A 17,223-nucleotide genomic window follows, 5' to 3' on the forward strand; every position below is an offset into this window, starting at 1 on the left:
AAAGCTCAGCAGGGTTCTATCGTGCAGACAATGCGGAACACACACACGCGCGTATGTGTCATGCTTGTGCCTGCGCTGGGTGGTGGAACAAAGCTCTGTGGCATGTGTTGGTGTGTCAGCCGTCACTAGGCCCCATGAGATGAGATGACTTTGTGTTTAGGGTTTTTGTTGTGCGGAGGTCAAAATAACTGGTGCGCACACATCCTGTTGTGTACCACGTTTTTTTTAGCCAAGGCACACTTGCGCTCCTAAGTCAAATGTCATAGTTCAGTATCCATACAATATGACTATTGGAAATACAATTGGACTATTGAAATTTTTGCCCCCAGAAAAATATAGAGAGTCCATGTCACCTGCCGGTAAATGAACCTTCAGATGGTGTGGAGCCCCTGCATCATTAAACCTGACAGAGGCATTGGCGCCCAAATTTCTCTATATAACAAAGGTCACTGGACTACTACTGTATTTACTGTATTTAAACATTGCACAAGGTGGAAAAAAAGTTCCCTTTCCTGTAGAACAGCTCTTTAGCTTGTTCTTCTGTTAAAGACCTTTGCATTTATTCAATGTGTCATTTCTCTCTTCCTGTCACTGCACGGATTCACCATCATCTCTGCGAAGATTCTCCAGATATTTTGAATATAAACCATTATTATTAAGTTTAACATATATTAAATCATTCCGTACAGGTCTTAGACGATTAAAATGCAGTTATTTCTTTTCTTACAGTTTCCATTCCTCATATGAAATATGCCTATTCTAAAAATTCCCATCACATTCTGACCAACCACAAAAACCCAGGGAAAACACTGCAGTGGAGTTTGTGGCTGGCGGTCGATTTCTGTTCACTTTTATCTTTGAAGAAGACAAACAAACTTTGTATCTGTGTTTATCGAAGGATCCAGCTGTGATAATGTCATGAAAACCAAACTGCGCACAGAAAAGTGACGTGTGCTATACTGCAGTACTGTGCATTTTATGATGATACAGCTACTCCATGCAACGTCTTCGTGCACCTGCAGTTTGTGATGGCCGCTAATTCCACCCACTTTCGTCTTCAAACTTCACCTAACTCCCGCAGTTGGACAGTAAAACATCAATCTTCTGCTTTCACCGGGTGGCACTGTGTGGTCTCTCATTTAAAAACCACCCATCCACTTCGACGGGCGTAAATGGCGTTTTGAGAAACCACCCCTGCGTTTGCGTAATGATGGCCTTTACGTGCGAGGCTGCGTGTGATTAACCTGCGCGTGTTTGTTTAGCGGCACGTGACATCCGTGGAGAACCCTGGCATGCCTGGAATCTCCAGGAGTTCGACCTCCCCTCCACACTCGCTCACTTGAACTTCGTCTTGCACATTCCTGCTGGAACGGCCCACACACTCATGCACACTCGGACTGGAGAATGAAGCGCTCGTTTATTCTCCGGCGGCTCAACTGCTACGGCAGTTTAAATATGTTTCTGCTTTCATTGCACTTTGCTGTAATTGAAACAGAACGCCTCTCCGGAGACACTTCTCTCTTAATATTCTCCGCCCTGTGAATGTCATTACCAGTGTTGCTCGTCTGAAAAAGACATGAAGGGCTGAAACAATTCACTGTATCGAGTGATTGTGGATCTTGTGTGGGTCTATCCAGGGCAAGTTAAATAGCCGAACGCACAGCACATTTGTTGGAGAGTACAGACGTGAAGCTTGTCGTGTGTCCCTGGACTTTGGGCAGGGACACACGACAAGCTTCACGTCTCACGTCTGTTGTCCAGTGAGTTCAAAGAACTCATGTTGTTGCAAAACTAGCACGTTTCAGTCTGCTTCTACCTTCTTACACTTGGCTGACTTTCTCTCTGATTTGTCCATCTCCACTTGTGTCCATATCTTGCTTTCTTCCAACACATCATCGTCTCTGTGTCTGTTAGAAACAATGCGTGCCATGCCCAACCCCCTGTGCAGAGTCTGGTCCTCTCAAGGTTTCTGCCGTTTTTCAGTCGACCGTTGCCGTATCACATTGGTGTTCAGTATTCGGGAAACTGGACCAACTAGCATTTAGTTGGTGGCACAAAGGATCTGTATCTGTGACCCAGCTTTCTTTACCAATATGTGTCCATTGTTTCTATCCTGTTGGCCATATTCTTAAACACACCTGAGGATTATAGAAGTCGTTTCTAAACTGCTTTCACTTTCCCTCACCGCTGTTCTTCTCCCAAATCACGTGCCTTTACCATCAAGTTTCAGTATCTGTTGTGTTTACCTCAAAATAATGTCACCCAAATCTGCAATAGTCATATAGTGAGTTCATGAGCTCAAAGTTTTGTGAACTATACTGAAGTGTGGTTCTTTCTTTCATTGTTTCTGTTGTTTCATAGGTTCCTGCGCTGATATGTGCTTGTACACAAGTACTTGTTTGTACAGTTAACCTAATTTAGGATGTGTACTAGAAGGTTACCTGAGCTGTGAGTGAGTGAGCCAGTGTGCTCAAGTTTAATCCATCTCCTCCAGTCGAGTCGGAAGAGAGTGCAGACGACTCAGTAATTATCTCGTCTCTGTGACACATTAATGGGATTTGGCTTGTAATCCGGAGTCTTCCGTAGATCAGCACGTGCTCTTCTGAGTTTTCTCAAAACAACGTAGTCGGTCAGGGCGTAGTGTGTGAGACATCAAGATTTTATTTGGGGTCAGATTTCGTCATTGCCATCGGTTGTGTGTCTCCATGGAGGTTTCTGTTTCCTGTGGCATCCTTATTAAACAGACCCTGGTCTCCAAGGTGATGGATCTCCATGCCTTTGCCTGTAGGGGTTTTATTTACCTTGTGCAAGGGAGACCACATGACCTGTTTCTTTCCTCCAAGAGAGTCTCTCTGTCCTCTGATAAATCTCTATTTGCAGGAAAGACGGCTCGGATAACCGAGTGAGAAGTGGAACGCTGACCATGGTTACATGACAACAGCTTAGTCCAACTACTGGAGAGAAATCGGGATTTCTCTTAGTTGCACCTGGATAATGCAGTTAATAGCTGGACTTTAGTTTGACTGTCAACAGGCTGGGTGATGTGTGGTTGCGCGAGCTTCGGCTACGCAACTGAAGTAAACAAACTGCTCTTCAAACCTGAAGAAGGTCTAGCAGCATTATACACAATGGAGAAGTTGTTTGTGTGACAGCAGTGTTCTTCAGTCTTCGTCTATGTCTGTGATGAACACGTTTCATCCCTGGTATCAGCTGTGTCACCTTTCATGATGATGCTGACCTGCAGGTGTGTGTGCAACCACCTTCACCCAGGCCTCACAAGACGATTAGTGGACGTGATTTGTTGGTTTAAGGACCATCGTGGAAGCCTAAGTGAGCCATGGCTCACACGCACGCAAATAGTCTGTGTTGGACAGTTGTATACAAGTACACCCAACACTTTTCAAGGTCAGTTTTATTTCCATAGAATATTTCTGCTACAAGAGCCCTTCAAAGTGCTTCACATGTAGCATCAATAAAAGAAGACAGAAATTACAGTTACAAAATAATAAAAGTCTCGACTCAAACAAAAACAAAACATAGTTCAATAAAAAGCACTACAACAATAAAGTGGGTGCTCTGGTGCACAGAAGTGCGTCTTTAACCTTGAAAGTGCTCAAATAACTGTGCAGCTCTGGAGACTATTCCGTTGGTGGTGATCAGCCTGGCTCTGTCCCCTCAGAGCCATTTAAAAACAAACAAACAAGAAGATCTTAAACTGGGCCCGAGAAGCAACAGGAAACTAGAAGCCAGTGCAGTGAGACTGGTGATATGTGATATGGTCTCACCTTTTTGTGAGTAGATGTGCTACTGCATTGTGAACCATAAGCCCCACGACACTGTGAGCTCTGTGGTGACACAGTGTTTACATGCTCCATACATCTCTATAGTTGACAGCTATCGTTCTTACCATTCAAAGAAATCCGAGTCTTCTCTGTCGAAGGAAGCTCTTTTCCATGATGATGACTCCAGAACAGTGAACCATTGCTCCTCATCACAGAAGTGACAGGAGAACCCTCTGCATTTGGACGCCATTGCCTTAGTCAGGCTCCCCTCAGCATGTAACCGTGGTCAAAGTTCAACTTTAACGCTTTTTATTTGAAGTATTGAGTTGGCATGAGTTTCATTGAGCAAAGCCAGCGCTGTGCTACATGCATTGATTGGGACGTCGAGGTCTTGTGCTATCCTCCCCATGTTCATTCTCGCTATAAAGATAGCGGCAAAGTTTCTTTTGCCAAATGTTATACAATAGGTCTGAGGTTGTGGGGTGTTGAGAAAAGGAGGCGGCAGGATTTCTCTCTCTGGATTTCTGTGGAACTGCATCTCTGCTCACTGGGATCCAAGTGCTGCGAGGCAAGTCAAGACCACCCAGCTCAAGTTAGTTTTCCAAACAATCGTGATGATCATCCTCACTATGTTCAGACTCTTATTTCCGGCTGTTGGATTGAGATGCTGTGCTGTATATTGGTGAAAGATGAAGGCTAGAGAAGGCACCAATCCTGTAGCAAGGAGGATTTTGGGGCCATTATTAGGAAACTGAGGCACATGATCCGTCGGAAGAGGCCTAAACCTGGATACGCACAATGAGACGATTGTAGAGAAGCAACTTGAGCGCTGATCTCACACACACTGGTAGATTTTTTTATATGCGTCTCAGTCTGAGGTGGCAGATGTCCAGCCAGATTAAATGTAAATGGCAGTGGTGTGTAGAAGCTGAAGGCAAAGGACTCGCAGGCCTCAGTAGTGTTACTGCCTTGTTTCATACTCTTTCCAAAATCCTTTTTGTTGACAGTGCTTCAAAGCCCTCGACAGTTGACGGTTAGAGTTGCGCTCCTTCTGCCAGGTTCCCGCTGTGCAGAGGACCCGGGTCACTGCTCTGCATGAACATTCTTCCTGCGCAGCTTTACTGCAGGATAAGCAGAGAGCTGGCACGCCGCGCTCCACATACCGGATCCAGCCCATCCAGGAAACTACCAAACGTCCTCTGTGGACCATAAACAATGAGACCTCTGCTTTTGTGTCATGTTTGTGGGAAAGAATCAGGAGAGCATGTGAGGAGGTGAGAGTCGGGGCAGCGTCAGCAGTTGCAGCTCAATCGCAACACAAACGGTAACAGTTGTCCGAGTGTTGTCTGCACGTCAAGGCCGCAGCACAACGACAATAAATGTTTCAGAATGATTGTTCTTGTCCACTGGTGGGTGGTAACTCCCACCCCTCGCATGTCCGCAGGAGACGGTGAACCTTCAACTTTTCTACCCATCAAGTCCCAAAAATGTGGCTGTTTTGGAAGTGTGTTCATCACAAAGTGGTTGTGAGTTAGTAGAAAGAACATGACCTTGGATGTCCATTTTTTCATGTTTCGCAGACGCCCAGACCCACCCCTAGCCCGGTTTGTGATGTCAGGATGGTTTTAGAAGAGTTGTTTGGAAAAGTCATGGCAGGTCATCTGTGAACACCGATGGTAGTTCCAGCGCTCGGAACTACTTTGCATCAATTATTATGGGATGGAATGAAGATTGACTGCAAATGAGTGCCACATGCAAAGTCAAAGATATTTGTTTTTACTGCGAGTCACAGTTTGCTCTGAGACAAAGATGACTGACAGCGAGATCCGTCATCATTTACCTTGCAATGTTGACTCAAACACACCCTGAGAGACATTTTGGGAGTCAACAACCCTGAGACCTTTGCAGTGTACTAGATAAGAATTATGTAAGGTCCTATGCACTTGTTTTGATGACGACATCGGTATTTCTCATGAGCACAGGATGAGCAGGATTTCAACTGAAGAATGAAAGGATTTTTTTTCTGCCATGAAAACTTGGTTCCGGGTTTGGCATGTGTTTATTTTGATGGTTTGCCTGTGGAATTGCCAGACTTGATCAGTGCAAAGTGCAGACTTTTTTTTTTTTTTTTTTAACTGAGCAGCCTGGTGGTCTCTCTCACTGACCGTCGCAGCATGGTTTAGAGTGAGGCTCGCAATGAAGCCTGACAAACACTCCCAAAGTCGTCTACCGACTGAAGTAAAATTGTTTTCCCAACCAGTTTTCTAACGTAATTAACAGTCAAGCGAGCTGTCCAACACTGCCATGACAAAGGAACCTTGAGCTTCCGCAGGTTTTCCTCAACATCTAGATGGAAAGCATTTTAGTTGGAGAACTGCTGGTGAGGCCGTCTCTGATCTAGACCTCCAGCTTCTACTGCACCCTTTTTGCCATGGAGAGGTTGAGAAGGATTGTCACAGATGAATCATGGTGTTCGACCGTGTTCAGTGTGAGGACACGTGCCCTTCTGCGTCGACGCGCAGTCTTGCTCTGCTGTTCTGAAACCTGAAACTTCAGCAAACAGTAGCGAGAAGCGCAGGAGTGATGAAGGTCAACACCACCTGCTTTGGATTCTGCTTTGAATTGCAAATGCTCTCCGGGATGGAAGCGCAGTCCTCGTGATGAGCGCCACCGTGATCCAGTCTCGGGCGCAGAGTGTCTCAGGCCTTTGCTATCACTGTGACGGTTTTAGTACCCAAAGCAGCGATTAGCCCCCCCAATACGGCAACACTTGGAGGGATTACTCGTCTATTTTTGAATTGCTGACTCGAAATCTCTTTACTGCATCGCGCAATTCCATTCTCACTGACCCAGCATGACTCAGAAAGTTTCATACGCTGATGTTGTTGGAGCATTTGAAGCCTCTTTTCTCTCGAAGCTTTTGTCAAACGTTAAAAACGTTAAAAAGAAGGGAGCGTGCACCCGCCACAGGGTAGGGATGTGCAACACCGCCAGCTTGAATGACTGGATGGACTGGAAAATTAGACTCAAGGCTGCCAGTCTGCTCCACTCATGACACATTGTAAATACGTAAGACACGGTTATCAAAGCGCTGGTTTCTGCTGCTGCCTCTTGATCGAAAGGGTGAAGCGATGTCCCATGGATCGTCAGCAGAGATGAAGTTTGACCTGTTGATGCGAGTTGTATTTCATGCTGACAGCTGTTAGGTGGCGCTGCAGGCTTAGAGAGACTTGATCTCAGTCCTTGTCGATGAAAGTGCAGGTGAGAGTGCATCAGTGTTGTCAGGTTACGCTCGCTCCCCCTTCACCACGCCCAATCGGCGCCGTTCTGGTGGCAGATGGACACTGCTCAACGTGTCACTCAGGTGACACGTATGCAGACCAGCTCGGCTTCACGTCTGAGTTTGAAAACCTTGTCTTGTCTGCTGTTGTCTTGGTGACTTCACATGCACAAACAGGAAGTGTATACGTGTAGCCTCAGGAAGTGGGCTGAGGAATCGATGTGTCTGATGTGTCGCCATGATGTGCAGAGATTTTTGTCCTCACTTTAGAAACGGCTTCACCTGCCTGCTGGTGATTCTGCTGAAGCATTTCATGACTTGGAAGTGGAGACTCTTCAAGTACCATTAAATACAAACACATTTGATTTAAAACTGTTTTCCAACGGAAAAAAGGTGTGTGTAAGTGGAATTATTGTTGAAAAATATATTTCATATATTTCATGAGACAAACATTTTATTTATTTTTCCAATAACTATTTTGAAAGCTTAAAATTATCCAAATAAAATCACAAATATGATTTTGGACAATTTGAAGCTATGCTACTTTAGTGGCAAAACTGGTATGTATAAACTGTGTACTTGTTTCAGAAAAGGTTTGAATCAAGGCAACCGGACTGGTAATAGTCAAAGAAGACGTTATGCCTTCTATCCTGACGCCTTCGTCAGTTCTGGTGAGCTGGGTGGGACTTCAGGCTTATATCTGTCAAGCTGAATGTTCAGGATGGTAATGACCAGGTATTGATATGTACTAGACTCCAACCCAGTGTAGTGGGTGACAGTAGGTCGGCATTATGCTAAAAGGGATTTATGCACTTTGGATTTAAATAAAGCTGCAGTGAAACAATGTTAAACACTTCGTCTCCTGGGCTCAAGAACTTGAAATAAAGCAGAGTGAGGAAAGTGCAGGAGTGAAATGGGTCTGCGGTTTGTTCATAAATGCCATTATTCAGTTAAAATGGTTTGTGGGTCAGCGGTCGGAGGCTCACTGTAGAAGTCCTGCTGCTCTGTGGGTCTCTTTTGTTTCTCCTCTGTTAATAATCCGCCGTCGGTCTCTCACACAACTCTTTTCTTTCAAGTCTTCATCCTTCTATTTCCAGACAATGAAGGAATCCCCCGGATGACGGGTGGGAGTGAGGAGGAGGAGGGGGAGGAGGAGGAGGGGTCAGTGAGAGCTGAGGGGGGAGAAAATGAAGGGGCGGTGCAGGAGCGGAGGAGGGAGGGCGGGCAGGAGGCAAACTCAAATGCAAACTCTGTTGACTTTGGTCCAGTGTGGATGGACGAAAACATGGCTACACGAAGGAGTGTGGTCTGCCTTCATGCATGTCTCTGAGCTGTTCGTCCAGTGGCCTGCAACCTGCTCAGCCTTTAAGCCACAGAAGAGTCCAGCCTGTAACACCCCCCACAGCCCCACCTCCCCCCTGCAGTGGCTTTCAGCCCCTCAGCCCAGCTCCATTCAGGCAGGGTCAGTGGTCTGTTTGCATCATAAGAGGCTGGAAATCTGCCAGAGTGGCTCAACAGGGTTTTGGAAGTGCAGGAATGTGTGACAAGAATTCAAGTCAGCAATGCTGATGATGATGATGCAGGCCTAACGTCACCACGCTCTCTGAGCGACACTGTTGTGACGGTCTCGAGACTTCTACTCTGGCTGGGGAACCTCTGGCCTTCTTTTCAGGTGGATCAGCCTGAAACAGTCTGAAAGATAGTGAATTCTTGTTTCATTCTAGGAACCACTTTTATGTTGGGGCCTGACTGTGGACCAACATTTCCAGAGTTTTACCAGCTTGACTGCGTTTGCCTTGTTAAGGGGTGCGTGTGCGCGTGCGTGCCCCCGATGAGACCAAGGCTCCAGACGGCTCTTTCCGTCGTCCGATGGCCTAATTGGAAGGAAAGCGTACGCTAAATGGACTCACTTGACTGGAACACTGCAGCCTCTGTGGCCGGCGGCTTCTCTGCTTCGACAGTGGAATGTTGCTCACGCGGACGTTTGACATCCATTCACATCTGCGCACGCACAGACGCCGCACTAACAACCTCCTGTGGATCAACACCAACGCTCTACGGCAGATGTGTGCATCAGCTGTCGGCTGTGTTTCCTCCCTGTATCTCGCTAATGTGATAAATATTTGTGCTCCCACTTGATGAGACAGGAACCTCTGGTGACGCCGCGCTCACAGACACTCGGTGAAAGCATTTATGACTCTTAACACATTAATGCATGTTTCATAAAGCCTCTTCTCCGGCTCTTAACGGCCAGCTTCAGTCTGTGTGTCCGTGTAATGGATGTCCACTTCTCACACGCTGGTATCGACTCGGATGGCGCGGGACTGAATCTCCAGGAATCATCAGGAGTGTCTGCGTCGCCATGATGTCTGTTCAAACTTTTGCTGTGATGCAGCAGTCGGACCGCTGTGTGTTTCTCACTTACTCAGATTGTATTTTGAGGCCAGAAAGGGTGGAGTTGAGATTTATTTGTTGGTTACTGGTGAGCTGAACCTGAAGGTCTGCAACCTTCCTGTGCACTGTCACGTGAACAACCCTCCCCGTCGACGTCAATCTCTCCGTTTATCATTTAGCTTTGTGAAACAGGGTTTTCTGAAAAGTGGCATTTACATTATCACATTCACCATTCATGTGCAGATTTATTGTTGGTTTTCATTTGCATGTGTTTCTATGTGCATCTCTATCTGTGTTAGTCAGTTGTCTTTTTGTTTACTAGTTTGACTTTTAAACTGCATGTAGTCTGCTGGTCATAATCTCAGTGAAGCAGCCCTTTTGCCAACCCCAGTCATCAAGTCCACAGGCCTCCTCTACACTGCCCCCTGCTGACCTCACCTCCACTCATCCTGACTCTCCCTCACACTGGCACACAGACACAGTCCTGTAAGAGCTGGCTCGCTGATCGCAGAGGTCTGGTCAGATGACTAAATCCCCCTGCTGCAACATGTTATTGCAGTTGACCCACTGACCTGTGCATCAACCTCTTTGTTTATTTCAACTGCTGCTCTTCTTTAAACATGTGAAGACTGGATGTTAACTCAAGCCAACCAGCACTGATTCTGGTAGAAATAGTTATCTGGGGTTAGTTTGTTGGAGACGGAGCTGAACCAGCAGGACCCAAGCGGCCGGTCAGAGAGTCCACAGTGAATAGTCACTGTTGTAGGGTGTAATTCTGATGTAAGGTTTCCCCTCAAGAGAGTAATTCACTGGTGCTGGAAATGGAGCAGAGCTGTCAGCTCTGAGAGCTGTCGTGTGTGTGCGTGTGTGCCAACCTTCCTCCTCGCCTCCACCTGTCCTGACGGTTCCCATCTGGCCTCCAACTGGATCATTTGAGCTCCCGTTTCCTGTTTTTGCCACCTGATACCTGCCTCAGGTGGATCTCCAACACACCTACTACCTCCGTCAGTGGTGCCTGACAGTGGTTGATATTTGAATATTAGGAAAGGACAGACAAGCCACATCATGTCGTGCTCGACGACCGCGAGATCCTGTACGTCTGTTTTTGTTGCCAGAAACATTGAAAACAGGACGAGCCTCCTGCCACCCAGTACGGCGTCAAGCATTCCACTCATTTTTGTCTTCACGTGACATACACTTGCAGGAATGTTGCTAGCTGGTATGATTCATGTCAGAGATGTTATTTTTAGACCTGAATGGTGGGATTTTAGACGGGGGTCCTGGGCCGCGCATGAGTGTTTAGCTCATAGCGTTTTCAGAAATTAAAGATCTATGAATAATGTTCCATATATCTCATTGATTCGACCGTCAATCATTAGTGGTTTCTCGACGCGGAGTCTCACCTGACAGAAACTGGTGATTGGATGCAATGCTGCCGATAGACTCGTGTATGCATGGTTGCGTTTAGTCCTGGAGCTTACAGGTGTCAACGTTCTATGTCGCTGGTTCGGTTCAACACAGTTGAGCAGAGGGCCAGGCAGTAGCACCATCTGAGCTGAACGGGTTGATACCAAAAGTAAAACAGGGTTGTCGGGTCCAGTTCTCCTCTTAACATGGAGACAGAAGAACCACGAGAGGTCGGTTTCAGAGCCACGGGTTAATTATGGAGATGGACTGTGTGAGTCTGGACTTCTTAGGTGGAAAATGACAGTAGAACCAAGGAGGCGGTGGGAGGTCTTGGAAGTGGAGCAGATATTTACGGTGTGTGTGACTTGTACTATGATGAAGCACAAAATTTCTCTCTCTCTCTCTGTCTCTGTCTCTCTGTCTTTCTCTCTGTCTCTCTCTCTCTCTGTCTCTGTCTCTCAGTGTTGCCCATTGTTGCTGTATTGTCATTGTGTTTTAGACTGATAGGAAGGCAGAGGACGAAAGTGAAAGTAAACCTTAAAAAGGGTTGCATTCGTGGAATGCTTCCTGTGTCCAAGAAGCTGGTCTTGAGTATCTGTTTTGGAAACAAACTGGCGGTGATGAGTGAAGCTCTATACCCCAAGATTTGGGGAGAATGTGTGGACTCGGAGTCAATGTAAAATTCTTGCCCCAATTCCAAGTTCCCGAAGAGCCAGGCTTTTGTTGGCATAACTGACACTGGACGAGCGAAACACTGAGTCCTCTGTGAGCTGAAGGACCAGCCACTGATTGAAGGGTTAATAGCTGAATAGCTGGATGTTTATCTCCTGGCCAGCTCGTCTTGTCCGCCTGAATGACAGACGACACACACACACACACACACACACACACACACACACACACACACACACACACACACACACACACACACACACACACACACACACACCCGGCGAGGGGAATGTTTCTGAAGCCTCTTGTGAAAGCACTTGGCATGACCTCAACTTTTCCTCATGCTCTGTAATCCACAGCAAGTTTGTTTGGATCAGTGTTTCCGTGGTGACGCAGTCTTTTTCGAGATGTGCGTCCTGGGCCCCACTGTCTTCAGCGTCTTTTCAATCACAGAAACCGGAGCTGGGAAATATGAATCGTGTGTTCAGGCTGTAATTTGTTGGCATGGTTCACTGGTGTTACACTTCCCTGGGTTATTTAAGGAGATGATACACCGGCCTGCTTCTGTGTTCCTTGCAGCCGTTCTTCCGACTGCATAACCTGAGGAAGCTGGGCTTGAGCGACAATGTCATCCAGAGACTTCCTCCTGAGGTGGCCAACTTCACACAGCTGGTGGAACTGGACATATCAAGAAATGGTACGTGAAGAAAAGTCCTGAATCTCCACCACTGCTGACGGTTCCTCTCCTCTCTCCTGCAGACATCACAGAGATCCCAGAGAACATCAAGTTCTGCCGGTCACTGGAGATCGCTGACTTCAGTGGGAACCCCATCTCCAGGTGACAGACGATCCTCTCGCTCAGCCCTTTATTCTGGTTCCATCAAACACAGTCTCACGCCTCTGGATTTTTAGACAAGGCTGAACTACACTTCACTTAAAATGCACTGAGAAATTACTTGAAACATGGTGAGACACTGGCGTAGTGGTCGGTGCTGCAGCTTCACGACAAGATGATCCCATCCAACTCAGTGTAGTTTAATGGTTGCACCAGTCGGAACGCTCACCGGGCTTCGCCTGACCGGTCTGGCGACGTGTCATGGCCGCCCCCCTCGGTTCTCAACCCGTGGAGCTTGGGTAGTAGACCTGTGCCATCTGTGCGTCTCTGACTGGTTGTGTTTCCGCTTCAGGTTGCCGGATGGCTTCACACAACTGCGGGCGCTGGCCCACCTGGCTCTCAACGAGGTCTCGCTGCAGAGTTTGCCCAACGACATTGGAAAGTGAGTACTGTGCTCTTTCTCGTGTCCTTCCTCCTGAACAGTCTCCAACCAACGTCGTCCTGGCTCCGAGGTCTGGCGGGCGATGGGCCACGGTGGCGCTCGGACAGATGGAGGAGCCCCTCATCACACCAAATCACCAGATCTGCCATCTGACTCACCCCCTGCTTTTCTGTCCTCCCCCGATCTCTAGTCTGTCCAACCTGGTGACTCTGGAGCTCCGAGAAAACCTGCTCAAGTCTCTTCCCTCGTAAGTCCCATCTCTGGTCCTTGCTCAGTGGTTTAGACCTGTTCACTGGACCTCTTGAGACTCCTCATGAGCTCTGTATTGTGGGAGCTTGTCATGACACCTGCTGGGCCACAACTGTTACTTCCTTCAGGCGGCGGATCATTTGAACCAGAATGGTCCCACCTGGTTGAAGTTGACCCCTTATCCGTCAATTTGTTGAATTAACTGTAGGTGCAACTTGTCCTGTGTTTTCCATCAATGTTGAGGTTGGATTCTCCTCCCTCTGATGATCCCAAACTTGTGTCAGCTGAGTTTAAAAACATAGAGCTGTCAGTCAAAAGCTCAAAAATCCTCTTCGCATGTTCAAAATATTCCTGAAATGTTGGTGCTGGAGTATTTCCAATGACGTGCTCTAATCGAGTCTTCAAACGTGTCCCGCAGGTCTCTGTCCTCCCTGGTGAAACTGGAACAGCTGGACCTTGGCAGCAACGACCTGGAAGTTTTGGTAGGTGGCTGCCTCAGAAACACCCCGAGTCACGTCCTCAGTTGGGTTGAGCCGCTGGCTTTCCTCCTGAGCTGTGACGTGGCAGAACCCAGTTCGGACTGGGCCCAGCAGCAACATGTAAACAAGAGCTCGACAGCTGACAAGCCTCCTGACGTCGACATGAAAATCTTCTGTCTGCACATTGAAACAGTCAGACCTCAGGACTGGGATAAACACTTTACTGTAGTTTTCCAGTCTAGATCACAATGCATGTCCTGATCAGGGTTGTAGGACTCACCAGTACACTCTGTCTGACCCGGACTGAAGTCAGACCCATGTGGTTAGATTGCTTTAAACCCTGTGGAAGCACTGACCTTGACTGCCAGGGAAGCACTTGGTTTGTGCCAAGTGAAGGTCACCCTCAAGGTAGTCTGACGAGACTTGGTTTGGCTCAGGTGTGAGGACTTACTTTGTCCTCGTGTAAACTCTCGTCCTCGATCTGACATGCTGATGGACCTGTCATCCCCAATCAGATCCTTTGTTCCTCTGTGTTTGTTTCCTCTTCGACAGTCTCAGTTCAACTGAGGTTCTTGTGTTGAGCCTGTGGGTGTGACCCACTGAAACGTAATGTTTGACCTGGGATTTACATTGCTTTGATTACCACCTCGCACCAGGCTGCACTGTGGGGCTCCTCTTGGCACACTAGTCTCATGGTCAACACCATGGTGACCCTGGCAGACGCTCTTCACTTTCTATTAAGCTGTGAGACTCTGACAGCCATGTTCCATCATGAAGTTCTGACACGGCCAGGAGTTCACGTCTTCTCCTGTCCACCAGCCGGAGACACTCGGTGCTCTGCCCAACCTGAGGGAGCTGTGGCTGGACCGGAACCAGTTGTCCTCATTACCACCGGTAAGACGTCTGTCAATGGAGGAACTGACGTGGAAACGGTTGCTCAGGATGTGTGTGTGTGTCGCAGGAGTTGGGGAACCTCCGGAGACTTGTGTGTCTGGACGTGTCAGAGAATCGTCTGGAGGAGCTTCCCTCCGAGCTCAGCGGGCTCCTGGCGCTGACAGACCTGCTGCTCACACAGAACCTGCTGGAGGTCGTTCCAGATGGCATCGGTGAGTGGCACCTGAGCTCAGACTCTTCACCTGCTGCTCTGACTCTCCGAAACTAGGACTAAACTCCTTTTGTGAAAAGGAGTTTGCTCGCCTTCTGCTCTTGTGTATTTACTGTTGCTGCAAGACCAGCCGTGTTGAGCAACAACATACAGCTTCAGCTAGGCTGCAGCAACTTCATCTTGTGTGAGACGACAGGGCTCTGTACACCACCACTGCCCTCTTCTGGTCAAACATGACTACTGCAGATGGATGGAGAGAGCAGAAAGGTTTGGTTTGAGATGGAGGAGAATCTGTGGACGGATGGTAGAGGAACAAAGGCACGCTAGAGAGAAAGGAAAGGATGAGGGTTGTGAGGAAGGAAGCGTGGAAAGGGATAGGAAAGATGAAGGAGTGTGGAAGGCAGCGAGGACCAGAGAAGGATGAATGGAGTCTGAAATGTGGGGTGGAAGAGACTGAGACATGAATAGAAGGTGGTGAAATGTTGGAAATGGAAGAGAGAACCATGAATGAAGCATGGAGAAGAAGAGGAGGGGGACACAACCTGAATCACATGGTCACATGTTCCCACCACAGGCTGCCTGAAGCAACTCTCCATCTTGAAAGTGGACCAAAACCGACTGAGCCATCTGACAGACTCGATAGGAGAGTGTGAGAACTTGACCGAGCTGGTTCTGACCGAGAACCTTCTCCAGGTACGTAAGAGGAGCCGTCCTCGTGGACGTCGCTTGTCTGACTTTTGTCGTTGTTCCTCTCTGGCAGACGCTTCCTCGATCGCTGGGAAAGCTGAAGAAGCTGGCCAACCTGAACGTGGACCGGAACCGTCTGGGCGGAATCCCACGAGAGTTGGGGGGCTGTGCCGGCCTCAACGTCCTCTCTCTGAGAGACAACCGCCTCAGCAAGCTCCCGTCAGAGCTCGCAGACGCCACCGAGTTGCACGTGCTGGACGTGGCCGGGAACAGGTGCGCCTCCTAAAACCCCTTCAGTCCAGCGTGTCCGGAACCCGGTCCACACTAGTCTCCTCTCTCTGTCCAGGTTACAGAACCTGCCTTTCTCCCTGACCAACCTCAACCTGAAGGCCATGTGGCTGGCCGAGAACCAGTCGCAGCCCATGCTCAAGTTCCAGACGGAGGACGATGAGCGGACCGGAGAGAAAGTTCTGACCTGCTACCTGCTGCCTCAGCAGCCCTCGCCAAGTCTGGGTGAGTAGGGAGGGAGGAAGGACGGAGAAATGGAATGGAAGGAAAATATTAAGGATAAAAAAATGAGGGAATGAATGCAGAAGGAAAAGGGGTGAGGAAGCAGGAACGATGGAGGAAGGCGAGGGGGAGGATCACTGGGAGGAGCCAGGAGAAGGATAGGTGGATAGACAATGCAGGACTGAAGGTTTGGAGGTTGCAAGGAAAGAAGGGCTGAGATGATGAACACGTCTCTCTCTCTCTCTCTCTCTCTCTCTCTGTCTACCCTCAGAGAACCTTCTGCAGAACAGTGTGGACGACAGCTGGACTGACAGCAACCTCAACAGAGTCTCCGTGATCCAGTTCCAGGAGGAGACCAAAGCTGCGGGGGATGACGATGACGACGACGCTGAGCGCAGGGTGAGTTCCCTCAGTGCCTCCTGCTGGTGCTCTTCAGGTTCTCTGACACCTCCTGCCTGTGTTTCAGGGGCTCCAGCGGCGAGCAACGCCTCATCCCAGCGAGCTGAAGGTGATGAAGAAGGTGATCGAGGAGCGCAGGAACGAGGCCTACTCGTCCCGAGGGGAAGGAGGTGATCCCTCTTCTGATCCTCAGGTAGGACTGTACTCCGTCTGTCAGTCAAATGGTCATGTGACTGGTGTTGAAGTGAGGGCGAGGAGTGATGTGTCTTTGACCCGTCTCATCAAATACCTCCTGTCCTCTCAGGAGAAGCGCCTCAGCAACCTGTCGGCTCACAGCCACGACTCTCAGGTGTCCAACAGCACACTGTCCGCTGCGTCTCACGAGGAGAGGCGGGAGGCGGTGTCCTCCCACAGAGACGACGTGGTGGACGGTCACTTTGGGGAAGAGGAGGAGGAGCTGGACGAGATGGAGGTTGAATACATCGAGGTGTGTTAATCATTTCCCTCACGTGGGTTTGTCCGCTCTCAGTGACCTTCAGACGTCCCTCTTGCAGCCATCCGTGCACTTCGCGGAGGAGCCCATCATCCGCTGCAGAGATGATGAGGAGGAGGAGGAGGAAGAGGACGGAGAGAGGAGCGACGAGGACGACGGCAGGCTGACTCTTCCCGCCGAGAAGCAGCGTCTTATTAGGAAGGACACGCCGCACTACAAGAAGCACTTCAAGATCACCAAGCTGCCCAAACCCGAAACAGTGGCTGCGCTACTGCAGGGCTTCGGTCCAGACGGACTCCACTCCCCAACTCGGACCGGTGAGGACGAGGAAGAGGATGACGAGGACGAGGTCCGGAGCTTCGGCACGCCACAGCTCCATCACAGGATGGAGGCGCCAGACCTGGACGACACACGGCACCAAAGCAACTGCAGCCAAGTCAAGGTAAGGTTCAACATGATGCTGGTCATGTGACCACATTTGGTTTCCAC

At 48.8% G+C, this 17,223-nt stretch overlaps 1 protein-coding gene across 6 annotated transcripts in view; it reads left to right on the forward strand.

The window, feature by feature from the left end:
- scrib (scribble planar cell polarity protein) overlaps window positions 1–17,223 on the forward strand; it is a 51,809-nt gene that overhangs the window by 12,472 nt on the left and 22,114 nt on the right. For all 6 annotated transcript variants that reach the window (XM_053859052.1, XM_053859050.1, XM_053859048.1 and 3 more), the window contains exons 2-15: window positions 12,115–12,232; window positions 12,295–12,373; window positions 12,723–12,812; window positions 13,003–13,059; window positions 13,480–13,543; window positions 14,360–14,434; window positions 14,502–14,646; window positions 15,220–15,338; window positions 15,406–15,605; window positions 15,679–15,845; window positions 16,114–16,241; window positions 16,309–16,434; window positions 16,546–16,728; window positions 16,796–17,176. In XM_053859052.1, the coding sequence (XP_053715027.1) occupies window positions 12,115–12,232; window positions 12,295–12,373; window positions 12,723–12,812; window positions 13,003–13,059; window positions 13,480–13,543; window positions 14,360–14,434; window positions 14,502–14,646; window positions 15,220–15,338; window positions 15,406–15,605; window positions 15,679–15,845; window positions 16,114–16,241; window positions 16,309–16,434; window positions 16,546–16,728; window positions 16,796–17,176 (1,932 nt within the window). The remainder of the gene's footprint in view (window positions 1–12,114; window positions 12,233–12,294; window positions 12,374–12,722; window positions 12,813–13,002; window positions 13,060–13,479; window positions 13,544–14,359; window positions 14,435–14,501; window positions 14,647–15,219; window positions 15,339–15,405; window positions 15,606–15,678; window positions 15,846–16,113; window positions 16,242–16,308; window positions 16,435–16,545; window positions 16,729–16,795; window positions 17,177–17,223) is intronic.

This window comes from Synchiropus splendidus, chromosome 3, assembly GCF_027744825.2.
Source record: "Synchiropus splendidus isolate RoL2022-P1 chromosome 3, RoL_Sspl_1.0, whole genome shotgun sequence".
NCBI lineage: Eukaryota > Metazoa > Chordata > Actinopteri > Syngnathiformes > Callionymidae > Synchiropus > Synchiropus splendidus.